The sequence below is a fragment of the Felis catus genome, chromosome D3, assembly GCF_018350175.1.
Source record: "Felis catus isolate Fca126 chromosome D3, F.catus_Fca126_mat1.0, whole genome shotgun sequence".
NCBI lineage: Eukaryota > Metazoa > Chordata > Mammalia > Carnivora > Felidae > Felis > Felis catus.
Window position 1 is genome coordinate 79,658,257 of NC_058379.1, and position 23,305 is coordinate 79,681,561.

The 23,305-nt window shown below is 44.5% G+C and overlaps 1 protein-coding gene across 7 annotated transcripts in view; it reads right to left on the reverse strand.

Moving 5' to 3' along the window:
- Positions 1 to 503: 503 nt before the first annotated feature.
- Positions 504 to 23,305, reverse strand: part of RNF152 (ring finger protein 152) — a 78,689-nt gene continuing 55,887 nt past the window's right edge. For all 7 annotated transcript variants that reach the window (XM_023242064.2, XM_023242062.2, XM_023242063.2 and 4 more), the window contains one exon: positions 504 to 8,257. In XM_023242064.2, coding sequence (XP_023097832.1) covers positions 7,499 to 8,110 — 612 coding nt within the window. In that variant the 5' untranslated portion in view covers positions 8,111 to 8,257 and the 3' untranslated portion in view covers positions 504 to 7,498. The remainder of the gene's footprint in view (positions 8,258 to 23,305) is intronic.

The following is a 23,305-nucleotide window of genomic DNA, read 5'->3' on the forward strand; positions in this document are numbered from 1 at the left end:
AGGCCTGCTTGGGGTTCTCTCGCTCCCACTCTCTCTGCCCTTCCCCCTCAAAAGAAATAAATATATATATATTTTTAAAGGCTCTCCAAAACACTCTGCCCCACTGATGAAAACATACACTAAAAGATACCTCTCCAGATAGACCTCTCACTACACAGGAGCCTGTGTGAAGTTGTTCTACACATAGTACAATAAGATGGTCCACCTGGGGTCGGACACACACAATGCCGTTTCTAAACAGTAGAAGAGAAAGGTAGGGCCACCAGAAGCCACGAAAACCCAAGTTGCAACACCACGTTTGGGCTTACTCATTACAAATGCGTTCTTTGGCTTCTCAGAGGAGCCACTTGAAGGTCACCTCCACTTAAAATTCTTGGCTCGGGAGCTCCTTGTTGCTTTATTACCTGAGTCTATTAAAATTCTTAGACTAGCTGATGATGAAAATTCTAGCCAATTTTTTTTTTCTCCGTGGAGTGGGAAGAAAAAGGAAACAAACGCGTGAGTCTGTTTGAAATCGTTTTATGAATTTTAATCATAGCAAATGTGTTTTAACAGTAGTCATAAAATCAACATTACCACATATACAAAGGACAAGACACCAGTTTGGCATACAAAAATACCATATATTAAAATGGGGTTCATTGGAAAACCTCAGGACTTGCTAAGACACCATCTACAACAGAGAGAGCAAGCAAGAGTGCTTTTAAGACATTCAGATTTATAAACAGCAGCTTGATATCCCCCTTCCAAAGTCAATTATTTGGCAACATTTGAACAATATTTTCTACACAGCCCAGCAGCTCATTTATCTGTAGGGCTATTTGGCCCTTTAAAAGAAAAGCTCCCAAAATAAATAATCCACATAATTGTAAATGAAACACGTCAAGGACTTGAGTTAGCCTCTGAGCAGCATTAATCTAGCCATTTGACTGGAGTATTAGTTATCCAGAGGGCCAGGGAACCCACCAGTGGAGCTGGAAGAAGGGCAGGAACCCTGTGCAGCAGCTGCATGGCTTACGTCGGGGAGTTCCTCTGCCCCACGCTGAAACCAGCCTCCCCACCTGCAACCGTCAAGTGAGGCAAACAGGAACACGTGGTGGTGTAAAAACTGTATATATAATAAATGACAACAACCAGGAGAAAAACCAAAATAGTCTCGAACGAGTCTTCCCAATAGTATCAACCTACTCAAGTCAGGATACATCCACAGGCACAGGCATGGCATTCCACTGTGAAGAGGCCATTGTGAGAGTTTGTCTGTAATGATTCAGCAACCACCTCTAAGAGCAAGCTCTCAAATTGACCGGTGTGGGGACAACCCAGGGGTCCTCCTTGGATCCGCTCATCAGCTGAGCCCATTCCCTAGATGTCTTCAACTTCAACACCCTGAACTGAATTCGGCAGGCCATTCTAGAATGACAAATCGTGCTTGGCTACGTTATTCCTAGTTGTCCTTGTGTTTTTTTCTTCAGCTGGTTTCTGCCATGATGGACCTTCAGCTCCTTTATATTTGGTTTTGGACCCATAATCCCATTATAGACTTCCCTCCTTTTATGCAAGTATTTTCTCACCGTCTTGGGCAGATCTGCCTATCTATTGCTATAGATCCAAGATCACGTCCCCACTGCTCCCACACAGTGGGTGGGTTGTCTCTCAGCCAGAAACATCAGACCAGGACTTTTCTGAAGCACAGTGTAAGACAGCAGCCTGTTCTCCCACTGCTTAAACAGAGATGACACAGATTGAGTTTGATACTTGTTTCCCTCATGGGGGCATCTGCCTCATCCATTTCCTCCTTCTTATAGCCCATGCTCCTTTACCACCAACACGTTCAACTGTCTTACTTCTGGATTCTCAAAAAGCAAATGTCAAATTAAAAACCGAATGTCCCTTTGGAAAACTCTTGTTAGAATCACCCAGTAACTCACAGGAAGAACACAGGAAACTTCCACACGAGCTATTAGCCCTACATCCTGTGGTGATGAATTTAGAGCAGTGTTCTAGAAGAACAGGGACAGCTATGAGAGCACCCCCAGAAAAACAAAGAAAATACATGCTGTCACAGACTTTGAGAGACTCCTCTGTACTTTGCCCCAAATATTACTGATTGTCCCTAAAAAGATCATAATATGAATAGTATCAAAAATCTTAGACTAGAATAATAAAGTCCAGCTAACGAGATGAGTGTTTTCAAGCACCACTACATCACAAGTGAGAGATACATAGTGGGATACCCCAGGCAGTGAATCCTGAAGAAAAAAAAAAAAAAAAAAAAGGGAAAAAGAGAAAAACCCATTGGCCCAACTGTGCAAGGAAACTTGCGCAGAGAAATCGGAGCCATGTTGCAAGAGTTCAGGAATAATGGTACTCCCCGCATGATGCTTGAGCAGAGCCAAAAAACAAGCCATTTGGAAGACAGAAATTAAATGCCCCACCTGTTTATGTTCTTCAGTCATCAATGGCTTTCCAATAAAATGTATACAGTAGAACCCACCTCTTTGTATATTTGAAAAGTCTCATGGGTTTATTTCTATAGACATTCCCAAAGGTGGTTGGTTTGATACAATGTATGCAGCCTATAGCATGTGCCAAGAAATTAACATCTAAATTCAACATCATATAACCCACAAGTGGGAAGACATGACTAATAACATTTTTACTTGATTTTTTAACTCTTATTACAGCTACATTGTGTGTGTATCTACATATATGTCTATACCTACGTGTGCAGATATAGATATATATCCCTATACAGTGAATCAGGTCAGAAAAAAAAAATCAATGGCTTGAATTGCCACTTATTTTTTTTAGAAGTATTTCATGCTTAATAAAATTTCACTGATCTTCATTGCTTTTGAAATAGACTACTATTTTCAATAGGTACTGAGTGATCTTGATCACTTAATTCTTTGGAGCTTCTGTTTTGGTAAGGGTTACCTTTTAGATGGAAATGGCAAGGAACGGTCTTTCCTTCCAGGTCCAGGACAACAGATCAACTGACTGGTGACTTCTTGTGTGGAAAGAAAACACTGATTGGCTGGCAGCAGTATTCTTCTCAAGATAGAAATTCAAACCTTTTCGATATCACTCCTCATACCAATAGCCTTTAGACCTCTAAGTTCCTCTTAAGCCTAAAGAAAAACTACCATTTTGGCAAAAAACCAAGCTAAAAAGAACAGTCATGCTCACGGATGAGTTCTAGGGAAAAAAAAATATTCACCGATTCTGCTCAGTCGAAACAAATGCGATGTTTATGAAATCTAGACTGGAATAAATTCCATACTATCAGGAAGAGTCTCATCTTTCTATGAAAACGTATTTCCAACGGAATTTTCTGCTTTCCTCTACTCACTTAAAAAGCAATTTTAGTCATTTTAATAACCCTCAAGTCTTTAAATTCCATGGGCAATGTTTTTTAATGTAAAAAATAAAAGTCTTTGAGCAAGGCTGCAAATTTTTAATTTGTCCAGTGATAACTGAAAGGAAAAACCAAAGAGACTATAAAACAGTGTCAAATCTCATTCTAAAATCGTACCTACGTTTTAGTCTGGCACCTGAAAAAGGATGCCCACATATGCCCACACCAAATACAACGACAAGCTGGCAGACTTCAAGGGCAAACGAAAACCCTCCGTGAACACTGCAAAACGTGCTTGCTCTTACATTTCACACCTTACTAATGCAGTGAGAAGTTTGAGTAAGATGATAGAAGTGAAGAGGAATTTCATTCGACTTTTTTTTTTTTTTTCTGTAACATTTACTTTTTGGACATAAGACCCTAAACACAGTTTCACAGTACAGGTCATGCATAGCTTGCAAGTCAAACATCTTACAGCTACTGTCTAACTACTATTTGGGGACGATAGATTCACATGCAGCTAATGATCCCAGAAAAGGGGCTTCATAAAGCACTCTTTAAGCTTTGCTGATCATTCTTTGGCCCAACATACGTAAGTAACAACCCCTAAGGGCGATCAGTACATTTTTATTGTCATACTTGAGATCATATACTTTTTAAGCCCAGAAAGGAATTTTTCAACCAACTGCATGTTACTAAACCACCAACTGTCTTCTTGGCCTTACTCTGTTACTCTATTAACACTCTGATGCTAGATCCCAGTGCACAGCCCTCCAGAACTGCACTGTCCACTATGGTAGCCACCAGCCATATGTGAGTGACTATGTTTAAATAACTTAAAATTAAATAAAATGCAAAAACCAGCTCCTCAGTTGTACTCCCCCCATTCCAACTGCCCACTAGCCAATGTGGCTAGTGGCTACTATCTTGGACAGCAGAGGTTATAAACCATTTCCATCATCAGAGAAAGTTCTATTGAACAGACTAGACCTCAAAGGCTGCGCCAGCATACGGTTTAACCTTCAAGGGACCTACTCTTAAGTCATGCGCAAGATTAAACTTAATTATATTCTTAAAGAAAATACCTTTTAGCTTTCTAATCATAAACTATGACCGGAACTGAGAACTAATTTGCCTTTTCATCACAACTTATGCCCCAGGTCATTACACAAAAATTTTCCAAAGACAATGCTGTTTTGATAGCATACTTGGCTCTATTTAACATATTAAGCATTCTCTTGCTTATGTCAAGATCATTAATAAAGATGAAAATTCATGCTTCTTAAGGTTTACTATTTACACAACACTCATTGTCCTTTATATAAGAAGGGGGAGGGGAACCAATGGTTTGCAATTTCAAAACTTCAAATCGCGTTGTTTTTGTTAAATGTCTATACTCTTCCTTCAATCAACCCTCCTGTCATTTTCCAGAGAGGTAGATGCTAACTAAAATGAATATATATATTTAAAAAAAAAACCCTAAAGCAATAGCTGAGTTAGTAAAGTGTATTCGTCCACCCTCAAAAAGATCATCGCCCAACAGAGATGTCAACTGGCCTAGGCAGGAGCAAGAGAGAACTACAGTGCAAAGTTCTCGACTCCCCTTCGCTGCAGAATTGCAAGCTGCCACGTCCCTCTGTGGGCCTCAACGGACTCATGTACAAAATGAAGCCAGCAGAGGCTGCTTTCAGCTCCAACTTTCTGTGCTTTCGGTTGTGACTTTTTCATTGATGTGCAACTGTGACTTCTGGTTGATTGTGTCACTGGACTTTTGTCACAGGGGGCAGATGAGTTGTTAGTGTCGTGGGTAAATGTCGGAAGAGGCCAGAGCAGTGGGATGTCAACCATCATGAAAACATCAAGTCTAGGAAAACTTTATCTGCAGGCTGAGATATGACACACACACATACACACACACACACACACACGCACGTGTGTGCACAAATGCACACCTTAACGAGCAGCGCATGAATAACTGCAGGCAGAATCCATTTAAACAGGATTTCTCATGTCAGTAAGTCTCACACAAAAAATTCTGGTTTAGGTGTTCTCGCTACCTTAAACCGTAAAGTCAAGAATCTATCACAGAGCCGATTAATTTTGCACTGCTTCACTGAAGCTCTAGCATGGGATTGTTTTTTAAGTTACGTGGACATTTTTATTCTACAGCTTTGCACTAAGAAACACAGGGCGCTGTATCATCACACACATTAGTGTCTACAAATAACCTACTTAACACGTAGAACTCTAGGACCCGCTACACTACAGGGCCAGTCATTTCCTACTGTACGTAAACAGATGTAGATTATCATTCAAAAAATTAACTTAAATATGGCCTGGCTGAAAATTGCAAGGGTAAAAGCCCATTTGAAACGTAGCATTCTTAATGAGACATTTTGGTGTGTTTTTTCTTTCTTTCTTTTTTTTTTTTTTTTTTTCCTCCAAGAGGAATAGAAATTAGGTCAGACATGCATTATGGCAGCCTGGAAGAGTTTGAGAAATTGACACTAACCCAACAGTATATTATGTTACGTAATAGAGGATAGTATTTAGCTAATATGATACCTAAATTATTAATACCAAATAAATCCTAGATTATTTGTTGTATAATGCCCAATAGCTTACACAATAAAATGGCATTTTAACCTAATTTCTACTTTGAGCTTTCAAATACACTTGCTTTATGAATTCCATAAAAGAAATTAGAAGAGAATTGTCAAACTCATAGCTATTTCTGAACGCACACACATCCAGGAACAGGAATTTACCCTTTGATGACAGTAGATCTTTCTTCATGAGCATCTATAGACTTACTACACACTGAAAAATATTTGAGAACTTCTGATGGAACCGGTCCACTGAAATTGGGAATGTGAGCTGTTAGTTTACCTTGTCACTTTTCTCCATAACAACGTATGTTGAAATACAAGAGATTTTCTCACTTACGCCAGCAAGAGGACACCGGAATTCTAAATGGTTCAGCTCTCATGGAATAGTATCTTTCAAAAAGTAATCGTGGACTGTCTGTTAAAATGCCAGTCTAGGTTTGGCATCGATGGACAACACTCGTATCTATTACGATACCTCCAAATCGGGAGAAGAGACAGAATCTCTTCTGTTCCTCTCCATTCGTGCCTCACAGGATACAGGACTTGAATGCATAGAAGAGGAGCAAATGTTGGAAGTGACATGCGAGTGACACTTCACTGTGTGGGTCCCGGTGCTCAAGAGGGGGCCACCGTTTCAGACCCTGGACTCAGGCCCACAAAGTCTTACTCCCGGGATTCTTCTGAAAAGATTCAAAACCTGAGGTAAATCAAATGACACACACACGCACACACACAAATACGCAATATTTACATTTAAAATCCCTATTTCGTGAGATGGCTTGAGAAAAATTGGCATACAGGGTTCCTGTGGGATTAGGCATTTCTCATGATTACTCACTTTATTGCTCCCCTGTTGGGCTTTCCGTTTAATAAACACATAGCGAGCTCTAATTACAAGGGAAGAAAACTGAAGGTACGTAACAAAACGCAACACGCTGGAAACACTTGTTCAGACATTGTCTTCGAAAAACGACTGTCCACTTCACTTATTTTAATGTGGGTGCCGTTCAAAAAGTATAAAAAGCCTTAGCAACTGAAGGAAGGCTGGGTTTCCGTTAAAAAGGGGAAAGAAACCGGCGCTGCGTGTTGCCGCTGAATTTTTACATGGATTCTCAGGGTTAATTCTACTGTATACATAGCATCTTGGTTTTAATCTACCACATTTAGAGAAGATCACATTGTATGCACTTGCACGGTTTAACGTCTAAGTAGAATACGTCTGTCTATCTCGTAACATGATTTTGAAAAATCATAAACTACAGTCCATTTAATAAATGATTATGAGGATGCATGCAATCGTCTTCGAAGCTGTTGCCGCCAATGCTCAGAATGATTTGCCTGGCGTGTCATTGAGACCTCGCATCTACCCTTCGTGTCTGTCTGCGGTTCATCAAGCGGCAGGCCCAGAGGCCAGCGCTCGGCACCAAACGATCAGCGTCGTCCCCCCATCTCCTCACTGCGACCCCATCACCAACACCTGCTCAACCCCCAGTTGGCACCCACGAGAGACTTCCTTCCCTTGCAGTCCCGTTCAGCCACAGGATATCACAGTGAAGCGCTTAGAAATGCAAGACATGTTGTGCAGCACGATGCCCAGAAGGAAGACGAGGACGCAGGCCACCAGGATCACAGTGCACACCCCGGACCAGGTGGAGCTTTTCACCACGCCCCGCCGGTCCGGCTCCTCCTCCGCCGCCTCCTGGGGAGCCCCGCCTTGCAGGGGCTGCTGTTCTGCCGGGATGGTCACCACGGTGACGGACTTCTGCTGGCTCCCGGGCAGCAGGCGGCAGCCCATGTCTCCGGGCAGCAGCGCTCGCTCCTTGGCGATGGGCAGGGGCAGCATGTAGCACCCATTGCTGGGAAGTTTGATGAAGACCGGGGTGTGCTCGGACGCGTGCGGGATGGCGATGACCGCGAGGACCTCGGGGTCGTCGGGCAGCTGCGACACGGAGAAGCCCGGGGGCAGCTTGGTGATGCCCCGGCACCAGGGGCACCTCACGTCCTTCTGGCTCGTCCTCATCTGCTGGAGGCACACCGAGCAGCAGGTGTGTTTGCAATCCAGCAACTTGGGCCTTCGCCGGGGGCTGTAGTAATTGAAACAGATCTGACATTCCAGCAAGGAATCTTGGGAGAGCGTCTCCATGGTGGGCTGGGCGCGGGAAGGCCAAGGCCAAGGGGAAGGAGTGTGTTCTCAGAGTCCAGAACCCCCACGCCTTCCTTGTCGTCTTGCCAAAGTCGTGAGGAGATCAGGTAGCTCACAGGCACAGGGCATGCTCAGGCGTGTTCATTTCTGGAGGAAACAAACAAACAAAATGCACAAAAGTTAATGACTTCAAACAAGCCGAGATGGTCAGCACATCTGATGGACTTGTGCACCACCGTTCAGACGTTTTGACACTGGGTCAAAAGTGTAAAAATTTCCCACTCGTGAGGCTACGGGATTCCTGCTTGTAACGTCCCATGGAAGGTAAATGAGTTGTCTGGGTGGCTTCTTACGGTAAATCCTTGGCTCATTTCTAAAGGGAACACCTTCATGGCCGTGGATGCTGCCCCATATGTTTGATAAAGGGGGAGTCTTGATCCCGTTCTGTGTATTTCGGTGGACCCTGGGTTGTTCTTCTAAAATACACTGGAGAAATGCTCCTGTTTTCGGTAAGTTTCTAGCATTTCCTAAAAGTCAAGGTCTTTCCTTAGGCCCTCTGGTCTTCTTTTCCTGACACTACTTACCCTACTGTAAGTATTCATTGCTAGATTCAGGCAACTTCCCAAACCTAGGGACTCCATGTAACTAGCTCGCTCATTTTATACAGGCTAGAACTATTCCTCTCTCATAGGAAATTAAAACGATGCCTCCAAAAAGCAGCACACACAGGCATCTGTTATTTTTTTCCCACCAAATCATTGAAACAAAGTAATTCTTGTCATCTGGTTTTAAAGGAGACAAAAACAAAACAAAACCCCAAACCCACGGCAACAAAAACCAGCAGTAGCATCGCACCTTCAGGCAGCGGCATCACAAACGCACATAAAGACCACTTGTATCTTTCAGTCAATTCTAATTTCATTACTGTTTAGGCTTGCATCCGGCACCGGGACCCCAAGCAAATACTATTAACTCGCCAGTCATAACCAAGTATTAAGTAGTGAAAGGCTGTCAGAGAAGATGGTAGGCAGCCCCCCACCATAAAACAGTAACAGCAAAAACAGTGTTAGCCTGCTGGTCTCAAAAGGAGGCAGAGCAACTTAACCGGGGTCTGAAGAACCCGCTAGTGTGCCAGTGTTTCAACGAAGGCTGCCCAACCCTGTTTCCTGTTGAAAGCATCCAAATTACGCGTCTCTGGATGGAGTCATGGTGACTCCAGAAGGAACGACCCAACCACTATTGCAGAAATAACTGCTAGTCCAAGAACCCCACCTGCCCCCAGAGCCACGAGCTAATGACACGGAAAAGCTCCTGCACGTGCTTCTTAAAAAGCAAACCTTTTTCTAACTTCCTTTGTGAAATTAAGAGGGTACTCCTTGCCAACAACATGACTGGTTAAAAATCAAAACTACAAATGCAGAAAAAGCTGAAAGTAAAAAATAATCACTGGCAAAAATTCACAGTGACAGTCAAAAAGAGGGACGTATCGTAAAACATTTTAGCTGTAGTGAGAGTGCCTAAATGCAATTATTGAAAGTCAGATAGAGTAACGGCATTCAGGAAGTTCGTATCATAATCAACTGCGTCTTTATCCACTGATTCAAGACATGTTTACTGAATAATGGAAATTTGCTAAGGGTAGGCCTTAAGTGTTGTCACCGGAAAAAAGATATATATTAGGTGATTGACAGGTTAATCAGTTAGATGGGGGTCTTTTCACAATGTGTATGTGTAGCAAATCACCACCATGCACACCTTAACAGTTTTGTCAATCATACCTCAATAGAGCTGAAAAAAGTAAAAAGTAAAGAAATAAATATCTATAGAGCATCTATCATGCACAAAGCACAATGCTAGTAACTACTGTAGGATATAAGGATAAATCAGATCCAAATCCTACTCTTAAGCAATTTAAGGTTACGTATGAATAAAAACATGAATAGATTTCCTCTCCCACTCATTTATTCATTCAAATTATTGAACATCTAACACATGTGAAGCATTATGGTATTTGTCTTTGTCCCTTGTAACTAAGACCTTATCACTGCCCATAGGAGACTCCCAGCCTAGAGATGACCATTTATGTATGTAAACAGTTGTAATATAAATACAAAGTGATGCACGCCCTAGGGGAGCTGGAGGAATCAGGAACGGCTCAATGAAAAATCTGGGTTATAGAGAGGATATTTAGGCATGGAAAATCAGGGGACAGTTTATTTTCAGTGTGAGCAAAGGAAAGAGTGTGTGCAATTACAGAGTTATTTCTCAACCTGCAGCAACTGGCTAGAGGACTTTTTTCCTAATACTACAGTAACTTAAAAGTGCCCACTCTGATTAGTCGGCAATCAAAAAGAACAAAATCTTGCCATTTGCAACTACGTGGATGGAACCAGAGGGTATTATGCTAAGCGAAATTAGTCAGAGAAAGACAAATATCATATGACTTCACTCATATGAGGAATTTAAAATACAAAACAGATGAACACAAAGGAAGGGAAGCAAAAATAATATAAAAACAGGGAGCAGGACAAAACAAGAGACTCTTAAATATAGAGAACAAACAGAGGCTTGCTGGAGGGGTTGTGGGGGGGGGGAAGGGCTAAATGGGTAAGAGGCATTAAGGAATCTACTCCTGAAATCATTGTTGCACCATATGCTAACTACCTTGGATGCAAATTAAAAAAATTAATTAGGGGCACCTGGGTGGCTCAGTCGGTTTGAGTATCTGACTTCAGCTCAGGTCATGATCTCGCGGTCTGTGAGTTCGAGCTCCACGTCAGGCTCTGTGCTGACAGCTCAGAGCCTGAAGACCGCTTCGGATTCTGTGTCTCTCCCTCTCTCTGCCCCTCCCATGCTAATGTTCTGTCTCTCTCTGTCTCTCAATAATAAGTAAATGTTAAAAAATATTTTTTAATTAATTAACTACTTAAAAAAAATCCCCACCCTGGGGTGCCTGGGTCTGTTAAATGTCCGACTTCGACTCAGGTCCTGATCTCCCAGTTGGTGGGTTTGAGCCCCATGTCAGGGTCTGCACTGACAGTGTGGAGCCTGCTTGGGATTCTATCTCCCTTTCTCTCTGCCCCGCCTCCACTGGCGCTCTCTAAATTTTTTTTAAAAAGCCCACTCTAAGAGTTTTATAGTTTTAGCTGTTATGTTTAGGTCTCAGATATAGATGCCTTTGAAAGAAACAAAATGCACACAGAACCTGCAAGCACCCTCCCACGGGCCCAGCTGGGGAGCACAGTCCTGCAGGGAGAGGAGAGGGGAGCGTGAGCACAGCCACACGCAAACCACAGACTGTGGACAGCCTGGAGCACCAGACCAAGGATGTGGGACTTTGTAGCGGGCAGTGGGAAAACACCAGAGGGTTATGAGTCTGAGAGCGATTCATTAGGTAGTCATATTCAGGATAGATTGGAAGGACCTGCTGGGAAGCTATTATAACATTAGACAAGAGGTAATGAGTAGTTGAAGGAAACAGTGGCAATTGGGATGAAGAGATGAGAAGTGCCGAGTGGTTCTAGAGAAGCCGGTGGGGAGCTGGCCGCATATGGCAATGCAGGGCTGTGGTGGGAGAAGTCACAAGTGAAGTCTGAGAGGAGGGTGGCATCCTTAAGAGAAACAGGGATCCCAAGAGAATGACCATGAGTTCTGTTTGGGCCCTATTCCACTTGAGTGCGGGGAAGATATACGAAGTAAATTATTCAGGAAGATATGAAAGAGTCAAAAATAAATAAGTAAAGCTGAGGCGTGCCTGGGTGGGTGGCTCAGTCAGTTGAGCAGCCAACTCTTGATTTTGGCTCAGGTCCTGATCCCAGGATTGTGGGATCGAGCCCTGTGGTGGGCTCCATGTGGAATGTGGAGCCTGCTTAAAATTCTCTCTGCCCTTCTCAAAATTCTCTCTGCCCTTCTCCTCCTTTCGCGTGCTCTAAAATAAAAAATCATAATCATAATCATATCTCTTTTTAAAGGCTGAAAATGTGGGGCTGATATTGCAGACAAGGGTCAGGCTTAGACCTCAGAGACCCAGCTGATGGCCACAGAGAAGAACTGTCATCCAGAGACAACAAAACAGAACAGAACAGAGAGATACCCTTGGGGAACACATAGCTAAGTCTGATCAAAAGGAAGAATTGGGACAGAAGTAGAAGGAAACCCATCAACATATCCCAGCACGTATTGCCGGCAAAAAAGACGTCTGAGCAGCACAAGGTTATGGAGAGGGAACCTTAGGCGTTGGCGACCGCAAAGGCATTAGTACTTTTGAGAGCATTTTCAGGGCAGTATCAGGGGCATACTGGCGTCTGCAGGGTGCTAGTGTGTGAGTACTGGAGTCCCTTATGAGACGGTGTGAAGTGAGGGGGCAAGCTAGTAGCTTGGAGGGAGAGGAATCAAGAGACACTTTGCTTTGAGAACAGAGAGCACAGGAGGCAGGAGGACTCCAAGCTGGGCGGTCTGTGCTGCGCCATCCAACACAGGGAGCACCAGCCACAGGTGCAGGTGAAGGTAGTGTGTGGCGTCACAAAGGGGCACGTCCACGGGCTGCTGCAGTGGGGGGTGAGGGATGCAAATCCCCACTATGTTAGCAGTTAGGGTAGAATCTGCTGATCTCATACACAAGGTACTGAATTTGTTTTTTCTTTGCGTGCACACGTGAGCAGGGGAGGGGCAAAGAGGGAGGGAGAGAACCCCAAGCAGGCTCCACGCTGTCAGCGCAGAATGGGATGAGGGGCTCGAACTTACGAACCCTGAGATCATGACCTGAGCCGAAACCAAGAGCCAGATGCTTAACAGACAGGGCCACCCAGGCGTCCTGTGAATTTATTTTTTTTCTTAAAGAACAAAAACAAGACAACAAGGTTTGCTGGTGAACCTTGGCAAATGCTCTTATCTCTTCTTACCGTTAAAGCCCGTGGACAGAGCTAAGGTCACAGTCTTACAGACCATAGGGAGATGCGAATGTGTGCGCATGCAAAGGACTGACGGCTTTGAGCTATGGTGACAGAAATGACAACATCGGGGAGAGGTATGCGGAAAAGCACAGACTCCTGCAATTTTGTGAATTTGGAGACAGCTTTGCTTAACCATGGCCTTTAGGACAACCACCTTCAATATACACGGAGCTGGAACAAAAAGGTTTTCCTGACACCAAAATGAAAACAGTGACCACCGATTTATTAACCGTCCTTCTTGCCAAATTATTTGCCTTACTTGCATATAAAAACGTGGGAAGCAGCTTAGCAGAGGAGGAAGAACAGGGGCTTTGGCCTCAAGGAATCCTGGGTCAAATCCTTGCCGTATCACTATCAGCTGTGACACGAGAGCAGGTCATTTAACCTCTGGAAGCCTGCTTCTTCACTGGCTAATGAGTTAAGACGGAGGTGTAGCTGAAGATCAAGTGAGTTGAAAGAGCTCGAGTACTGTGCTGTAGTAAAGGGTGCTGGTGCTCTCCCTCTGCCCCCTGACCCCAGACGCCTTCCAGTGCTGTGCGCCATCTGCCCAGAGAGCACTTCCTGACTCTCAGAGAGCTGCCATTTTGAACAGCTTGGGAGGAGGCATGCCGGTGTTCGCCTCGGTAGTGCCCCAAGACCCGCCACACCATCACTTTTCAACAAAACCAACATGCAATTTTATTCGTGAATTTATGTGCCAAGTAATGTTCACCTAATTGGTGTTGAGCTCCCTTAAAATTAGATTATACCACTGGATTTCCAACACTATCCGAGGAAGGCTAGGCCCTACAATATAGGCTGAGCACAAGAACAGAATGGGGAAACAGTTCCAATTTACATGCCCAGCCACTCAAGCCATTTTGAAGGCCGCATTTCTGATTTATACATGGATTTGCTCTATGGTAGGCCAGCCTGTCTGCATTCCAGTGTATTTTCTGCAGCATAATTAGTAATAATGATGATTAGTTAGGTAAAGAGAAGAAAATTTATGAGGAGCTAATGGTGAATCGTCCCATTTCCCTTTCTTCAGAAACTGGAAAGGTGTGAGTCGACTACGGAAGAAAGGGAATGGAAACGAGGCCCACGTAAGCTGGAAAATAAATTCAGAGATCCTGGCCAAATGCATCACACACAAAGCACACACTGGCGGAAGCTTTAGAAACTGGAGTTTGATGTTTATTTCCTTAAAGGAGCAAGATACACGCTCAAATAAGACACTCATTACACTTAAAAGGAAAGTGCACTTTAGTGGAATGCGTACAAACAGGTGTATGTGGAAATATCCTGGAAGAATTTTTTTTTAAGTTTTCCTTTTTTAAAATTTTTTTAAATGTTTTTATTTTATTTTTGAGAGAGAGAGAGAGAGAAAGCAGGAGTGGGGGAAGGACACAGAGAGAGGGAGACACAGAATCCGAAGCAGGCTCCAGGCTCTGAGCTGTCAGCACAGAGCCTGACGTGGGCTCGAACCCACAGGCCGTGAGATCATGACCTGAGCCGAAGTTGGACACTCAACCGACAGAGCCACCCAGGCACCCCAACTAGAACAATTTTTAAACGTCACTACCATTTATTTTGACTCTAAAGATCAAAAATCAGATCACAAAAAGAGGAATAGCAGCTAAAGGTGAGCATTCTCAAGAAAATTATGACTTATAAGATAGAACTTATTTTCAAACATATTTTCATAAAACAGTACTTAGTTTCATAAATGATGTCAGCAGTACAATATACAGATCAAAGGCCTTGAATAGTCATTGAATGCAATACTAGCTCATGCCCTGGTTTAAAGTACTTTCAAAAATGAATTGAGATTTGTGTAAATAGAGGGAGGTGCAATTTGGGGTGGGGGTGGGGATGTCCAAAACTAAAGGGTTGTGTATGTTGCTGTCATTTGGGGGCAATGGATAGCTGATGCTTTACAACATTGATCCATCCACTTTCACAAAATAAAATTTCCTCATTTTTAAAAACAACTGTATAATTTTAAGCACCTTTATAAAAGGTGTAGGCATGATAAAGCGCTACCATGAATTTAGTGGGTGGTAAAACAGCAAAGGTCTCCAATACTGAATTTTTATAGTCCCAGTTGCTGTTACAAGTTCAGGTATACAAGGATAAATAAGCTGATGAAGTAATGCAGACAGTTTTATTCTGCTTGCACTCTTAAGACTCTTCATTCATTCTGATTTAGATTTGCGGCTGTGACATGGGACTCCTGAGGGGTTCAGTCAGTTAAGCGTCCGACTTCGGCTTAGGTCATGATCTTGGACTTTGTGAGTTCCAGCTCTGCATCGGGCTCTGTGCTGATGGCTCAGAGCCTGGAGCCTGCTTCGGATTCTATGTCTCCCTCTCTCTCTGCCCCTCCCCCACTCGCATTCTCTCTCTCTCTCTCTCTCTCTCTCTCTCTCTAAAAAGATAAATAAACATTAAAAAAAAATGTTCAGGTTTGTGGCCGTGACATTAATTGGGAAGCCTCCCTCAGAACTGTGGCATGAACTGACAGTGATTACATCTGGCTGACCTTGAGCTGTCCCATCTGATGAACTCCATGAGGACCTTAAATTCAATGGTTATGCTGAACAAAAGTCAAAGTCAAAGATTAAACTAGACACTGTCCTGCCTCGCTTACTCTTTTGAAAGAGCATGTCTTTCTGATGCAGATAATTCACTTCATTCTTTGAGAAAGTGTAAGGATTGGAAACAGGATTAAATAAAATAAATACAGTTCCATTTAATTTGGTATTTCAGCTGGCAAGACCACTTAGTTACATTGGCTCTTCACAAACACTCTCATCAGGGGCAAGAATGGGAATAGCCTGGCGGTGACAGATGTGTCACTGACTTTTCGTCCTCTGACAGCCGAGACCAAGCCTTTCAGGACACAGTTGCCCAATACATGCAGACTCCCACTGGTGTAACTATCTCTGATTTAATGGAGAAGGCAGTGGACTTTGGGACTCTGACAAATTTTAGATGAGAACTCCATCAACCCAAACTCGAATATCTGCATTGCTTCCTCCTCTGACCATCATTGGTCTGCTGTATTTAACGATGTAAGGAATCTAGAAAGTGAACACTGTCACTTATGAGTCTTGGGTGACCAGAAAGATGCATCAGGGAATGGTCTGGAGCCAGACTGGTCTGGGTGGCAGAGGCAGGCAGGGTGGGCCAGAGGTACCGTGGCTAGGCAGGCAGAGGGCAGCAGGTTAGCCAGAATGCCGGGGTCAGCCCCTGGGACTGCTGCAGTCCAAATGGACCAGGCCACGGGACAGATGCCAGTTCTGTCCTCTGAAAATGCACACAACCAAGCAGCTGAGATGGAACCACAGTCTGCAGAGATGTTGTTCACCCTGGCACATCTCATTTACGCAGAAGTTACAAGAAAGATGAACGAATCTGACCCATCCATCATCTGGCAATGCGTATTTAAAATCAAAGTATATTGGAATCAAAACATCTTAGGAATTAAAGCCAAATTTCAGAATGGCCATGAGTGATAATAACCATTGGTTTTTGTTTCTTCCCATAGCTATCAAACACTCATTGATTGCTCTTAGGGGTCAGGAGGTGAGGATTTTAGCTCTAATTCTACCCTAATCAGATGGGTTGCCTTAAGCAAGTCAGCTCTCCACGAGCTGCAGTGTTTTCACCTAAGAGGGCGCTAGACTAGATGATCACCCAAAGTACCTTCTAGCAAACCTAGTTCTACCATCTGAACACACTCACACTGCTGGGTTTCCGATGGCCTGACAGAGTTATCAGGCTGTTTATTCTGTGCTTATAATACCTGACAGATAATTTGTACATATCATGTTAATGATCTCGTAAGAATGCACATCTAAGTGAGAGAGCAGCCATCTCAATAAATGGGAGGCAACTTACGTTAGAAATTTCTTCTTTTGTGCCTCTGCTTTAACGAATGAGTCTAACTAGAGCTAACACGCTAACAGAAACAACCACAACTTCAATTTGTAGCAACAATCCAAAGAATAACCATCTTATGTCTCATCTATAACCTTCTTAGATAAGTAAGATACCGCTATTACCCCAACTTGCTATCGGGTGAAGGTGGGCCCCAGCTTTCCCTTGAAAAGAATTCTGCACAGCTGTCCCCCTCACACAGAGGCTAATGCTGGCATAAATCAGACACACTGCCTCACCTTTGCTTGTTCTGATCACCAAGTAACGGTCAAGGAAAAGTTGCAGACACTCATAAACACAGAGAAGAGATATAAAGACCTGTCATGGGATTCCCCAGGCTCCCTGGAGAGAAGGGATAATAAAAGATGCCATCAGACAGACAGGCAGGCAGAACAAAGGGAAAATGATCAATTACCCCAACTCCTAGAATTCTGAGTACAGCTGAAGGAACTGACAAGTCAGGCACACAAGTAAAGCCAAAGAAATGAAAAACAAACAAAAATCTGAAGCCTTCTCAATGGCTGGTCATCTACTAAGGCAAAACATTTCAGCAAGTATTTATTGGGAACCCAGCGTGTACCAAGCATTACCCAAGGCACTGGGACACTATGGCAAACTAGAACCTTTGCCCTCAAGGAGCCTGGATGTGCACCTGAGGGAAGAGCTACGGAGAGAGATCCACAGGGGAGGGGGGGAGGGCAGACAGAGCACTGAAAGGAGCTGCTTATCAAGTGATCGTAGTGTTCAAGGGATCATGCACAGGGCTTAGACAGAACTACAAAACAAAGAACTATCACTACCTGTTAGTGATAGTGTTAGATACATAGTGATAGACAGATAGATAGACAGATAGATAGATAGATAGATAGATAGATAGATAGATAGATAGCGATAGTGTTAGATATTGTTAGAGCCAGAGAGGCTGTTGGAACTGAAGGAGGCTACCAGCTGGCCCTCTGTTCTTTCTACTCCGATGACACTGGAGAACAGAAGAGTCAGAGGGAAGGACACCAACATTTTCTTTGAGGATTAAGCATCACATCTGATTCATGTGGGCATCACCCCAGACAGCAGTGTGGGCTCTGAGCCTCCAAGCCTCAAGAGAAGCAGGGATTTGAGGTGGCACCTCAAGGCAGTTTAGAGACAGCCCATTAGGTCATCACTGGGGAGGAGGGTCTGAGCGCTTAGAGTTGTGCATTAAGGACCGTGAGGCTCTAAGTAGGCAAGCTCCTTGGAGAGCCAAGGCCCCTCTCTGCTGTGGGTCCCCATGGCCCCTGCTCTTCTCATGCGGGGGACAGGGGACCCCTGAAGGCCCCAGACAGACTTCCTATGTATGTATTTCCATCTCCAAAATGTGAGTCACACATGTGCATTGCATGCTTTTTCTCTTGCCCAACCACCAATGCCAGCACAAACTGAAGCCTTCAGGCAATTTGTTTTTCAAAGTGTTCCCAATACATTTTATCTATATCAGGGACCCACAACCTTCTTCTATAAGGAGGTAGAGAGGTGGGGCGCCTGGGTGGCTCAGTCGGTTAAGCGTTTACTTCGGCTCAGGTCATGATCTCACAGTTCGTGGGTTCAAGCCCCGCCTTAGGCTCTGCACTGACAGCTCGGAGCCTGGAGCCTGCTTCCGATTCTGTGTCTCCCTCTTTCTGCCCCTCCACTGCTCACGCTCTGTCTCTGTCTCTCAAAAAATGAAAAAACATTAAAAAAAAAAAAAAAGAGGTAGATAGGTATCTAAGGCTTTTAGGCTTTGTGGGTCATACAGGCTCATTCACAAATCCTGAACTCTGCAGTCAAGGTTGTGGAAGCAGTCATAGACAACAGACAAGGAACAGTGCCTTTATAAAAACAGGCTGAAGCTGGATTTGGCCAACAGGCCATGGTTTGCTGACCCCAGATCTCCATCATTCCTCCTCAGCCCTGCCCTTCATCCCCTAAACTCAGTATATTACTCCACAGACACCCATCCTCGCATCAGTTTCCTGCTCTAACATTCGTTGTCTCACCTCGTTCCTGTCAAGCTACAGAAGGCAAAATATTTTCATAGTTATTCAGGGGAGACAATAAGAAAACATCAGCTTTATGGAAGCAATGCCTTTTCAAATGACTGTTTGCAAAAACAGGAAGGAAGAGAGGTGAGCAAAGAATACAGACAATTTCCATCAGTCACCCGTCCCAACAAGTACTAAGACCACTCATGAGAGCATAAAGGTAGGGTTCCAGACTTCCTTCACACTTAGAAATACAGATCTAGTACTTCAACAAAATGGGCAAGAACTCTAGAATTCATCGTGACCGCTCCAGATTAAAGATGGCCCCTAACTGGATGGAACTCCAGAGACACGATGGTAATGCCGCTTGACGGTCTAACTGTGGACACAATCCTCTGTTCGTCTCCACAGGCACGGCAGGCCAAGAAACAGCTGGACAAATTGATTTTTTATTTTTATTTTTTATAAAAATTTTTTATGTTTATTTACTTTTGAGAGGGAGACAGAGTGTGAGCGGGGGAGGGGCAGAGAGAGAGGGAGACACAGAATCCTAAGCAGGCTCCAGGCTCCGAGCTGTCAGCAGCACAGAGCCCGATGCGGGGTCTGAACCCACGAACGGTGAGATCAGGACCTGAGCCGAAGTCGGATATTCAACCGACTGAGCCGCCCAGGCGCCCCTGGACAAATTTAGATCCGGCTGGGTGAATCTCAGCTTTAGGCTGTAGCATCTTATGGTCGTTCACCTTTATCAAGAAGGAACATTGGGTAAATTTCCCAGACACACAAAGAATTCCTTCCAGGTGCCACGGAACATGTATGATGATGACAGCTCCACTCATCTGAGGTGCCCTAAGGCTAGAAAGGGTGCAGGACAGGAAAGTCTTGGCTCAACCAAAAAAAAAAAAAAAAAAAAAAAAAAAAAAAAAAAAAAATCTAACTATTGGGACTCATCTACTTTTACATATTTAAAAAATACATATTTCTTAAATTTCTTCAGATTACCCAGAAAGCATTCTATACTAAACATTTGGAAGGAACAGCACATGAAAGACCTGGTGGGTTTTATGGCTATCTCTTTAAATAAATCTATTCAGAAGCCATTCATAAGATTACTCTCTTTGAGCAGAGTGCATTTATGGCTGCAGTCTCTCTACCCTGCCGTCAATTTCGATGATTCATGGCATAAGTTAAGTCTCAAACCGAAGTCGCTAAGGATTCCTAAAGGCATCGGCACTAAGCGAAACCCAGGAAGCAGCATGGGGGGGCCCGGGGGGAGTCAGCTGTCAGCCTGCGTGCTACACTTCTGCTTTTTCTGACATTCAGCTGCAGCAATTCAATGAGACTTGATTTTCCACTTAAGCAAGGTAGGAAGAAAAAAGTACACCCCTCCCCCAAACTGGATATTGAATGGTAGTGCAACCAAATGCCACCGGTCATTAACCCATCCTTCCCAACCAAACAAGAAATCCACAAGATTTCTCCTTTGCTTCCTTAGATTTATTTCTACGTCAACACTGAAGTAATATTTGACAATAAAATGCACGTATTTTAAGCGTGCAGTTCAAGGAGTTTTGACAACTGTACATAGCTGCGTGACCACTATGCCAATCAAGCTCTTTCCGTCACCCCAGACGGTCCCTTTGTGCCTCGGTCCATCCTCCCTGCCCCATCCCTGCTCCATCTTGGACTCTGTTTCCAAATTTAAAAGCTGATCTGTAGGTGTAGGTTTAGGGGGAGTGGTAATATTGAGCGTACTTTCAGATGACCTAGGACGGTGCTTTGGGGAAGAAGGTGTTGAATCAGCTTCCTATTCCCCAGAGACAACCATAGAGTAACAAACAGTACTCTGAAGGCACGCACCGAGTACAAGGCAGTACAAGGCACTCTTCTGGGTTTGGGGGACCCAAAGAGAAAAAGATGGGTCCCTTCCTGCAACGATGACCATGCGAATAACCGCAGCGCAGTGTGGTCTGGGCTTACGGTAGGGGCACGGATGGCAAGGGAAGCAGCAGCAGCTGTGTCTGTCTGGGGACGCCCGGGAAGCTTTTTCAGGAAAAGGTGGCATTTTAACTTCAAGGATGAGGACACAGCATACGCGACAGCACCGAGTCCTAGACGAGGCAGTACCAGCAGTTAGGAGCAGTGATCAGAACCTGTGGCCTCCAGCAGTACCCAAATTATGTCTGTAAAAGGTGATAATGACAGCGCCTACCTCAGAGGTTGTTCAGATTAACGCATGTAAAACACTTAGAACAGCGCCTGACACCCTGGTGGCCCCTCCCGGCATGACGACTGTCTGATAAGGATGACAAGAGGAGGCCTAAACAGAGCCTGAAAGACGGGGAGGCGGTGTGGTCTGAGCAGTATGTTGACCAATCGGTCACTTAAGCACAGCCCTTCCCTCCATGCTCCGAGCCCAACAGAAAGGCAGACAAAGAAACAGGTGGGACTGAAAATACAGCCTTGGCTACACTCAAGCAAGACTGGAGGAAGCGGGCTGGGCCCCAAAGCCAAATGGCACTTCCTGTTTCTTTGCATTCTGGTCCCAGAACACAGCAGCTGTCCCTGCAGGCTGGGAAGGGCCAGGTCACTAGGTGGCAGTAGGAACAGAGACCAAAACATGCCCCCAAAGAGGGCAAATAAGTCAGCGAGAGAGAGAGAGAGAGAGAGAGAGAGAGAGAGAGAGAGAGAGGAAGAGGAAGGGAATGGGGAAGGAAAGAAAGCAAACCACAGCGGGGGCTCTTCCCCTCCTCCTTCCAAATCCTCAGCAAGGGGTGCCGAGAAAGGCCCAGTGGCAGGCAGGAGCCGCACATCTTATTCTATGGAATTCGATTCCATTCCAAGGAATGGAAACATGGCTGCTCCCCTTCCTGTTACTCAGAGTTTGCATTTTATCCCGTGAGTGACAGGGCTGGTGAAGACTTCACTGCGGAGGAATATCACAATCATAACTGCATTCCCTTTTTTTTTCTTTTTAACCATTTTAAAGTATATAACTCAGTGGCCTTCAGTGCAGTCATAATGGTGGGTAACCATCATCACTGTTTCCAGAACTTTCCCATCACCCCAAACAGAAACTCTTGTAGGGGCCACGGGTAGGCCACCCCAAGATGGGCCACTTTGACATGAAGAAGATTATTACAAGTTAAAAGCAATCCAGGGGCACCTAAGTGGCTCGGTCAGTTGACTCAAGAGTCGTCTGACTCTTGGTTTCAGCTCAGGTCATGATCCCACTGGTTCACGGGATCGAGTCCCACGTCGGGCTCCACGCTGACAGAGCAAAGTCTGCTTGGGATTCTCTCTCTCCATCTCTCTCTCTGCCCCTCCACTGCTCACTTTCTCTCTCTCTCTCTCTCAAAATAAATAAGTACACTTAAAAACAAAACCAAACAATCCAAACCCAACAGATTCAGGAAATGCTCTTCACCTCCCTGTCAATTGCCTGCTTGTACCAAGAAGAGAGCTGTTAACAGAGTCCTCTTTACCTAAGAAACTTATCTCCTTATCAGAGCAACCTTTGTGTTGCAAACATCTCCTCTACTTCCCTACTAATGGTCTTTCTTATAGGTCTAATAGGAATTTCTTCCTCCCTGACACTCTGTACTCTAGAACAGTAACTCCCCACTTCCCCTTCCCCACAGCCCCTGGTAACCTCTGTGCTGCTTTTGTTTCTCAATGAATTTGCCTATTCGAGGTGCTTCATATAAGTGGAATCATATCGCTGTCCATTTGTGTCTGGCCTATGTCACTAGGCATGTTTTCAAGGTTCACCCATGTTGTGGCACGTTCTCAGAGTTTCATTCCTTTTAATGGCTGAGTAATATTCCGTCGTGCATTAGTTGGTACAGCTCCTTGGGCAGCAGTTTGGGGAATGAATTGGGAGGGGTTCAAGTGAAGGGGGTGGTCATGGCTGGAAGGCAGTCAGGGGGGTGGAGGGAAGGGGGAAGAGCAATTGAAGAGGACTTGAGGCTGCTTAGAATTAGACAGAGAGGAGAGGGAGTGTCAGGCAGCCCTCCCGCTCAACTGTAGACCCCAACCAGTTAAAACCAGAAATAGACAAGACAGCTGAACTCATGCTCTAGCTGAAATCCACTGTGTTCATTTCTTACCGCATTTTCTTGAGGCACCGACCAAGCTGTCTCACAATGACTGTAACATTCTAATCGCCAGGCCAGAAAAGCCCAGATAGCAAGGTAATGTCTAGAAGACCACACCCCACATGCCTCCTTCCCTGCCTGTGATCACGTGCTGAATACATACCAACCCCCACCTGTGATCATAGCTCCCTGCCTGCTGTCTTGCACATATCTTCCTGAACTTCTCCT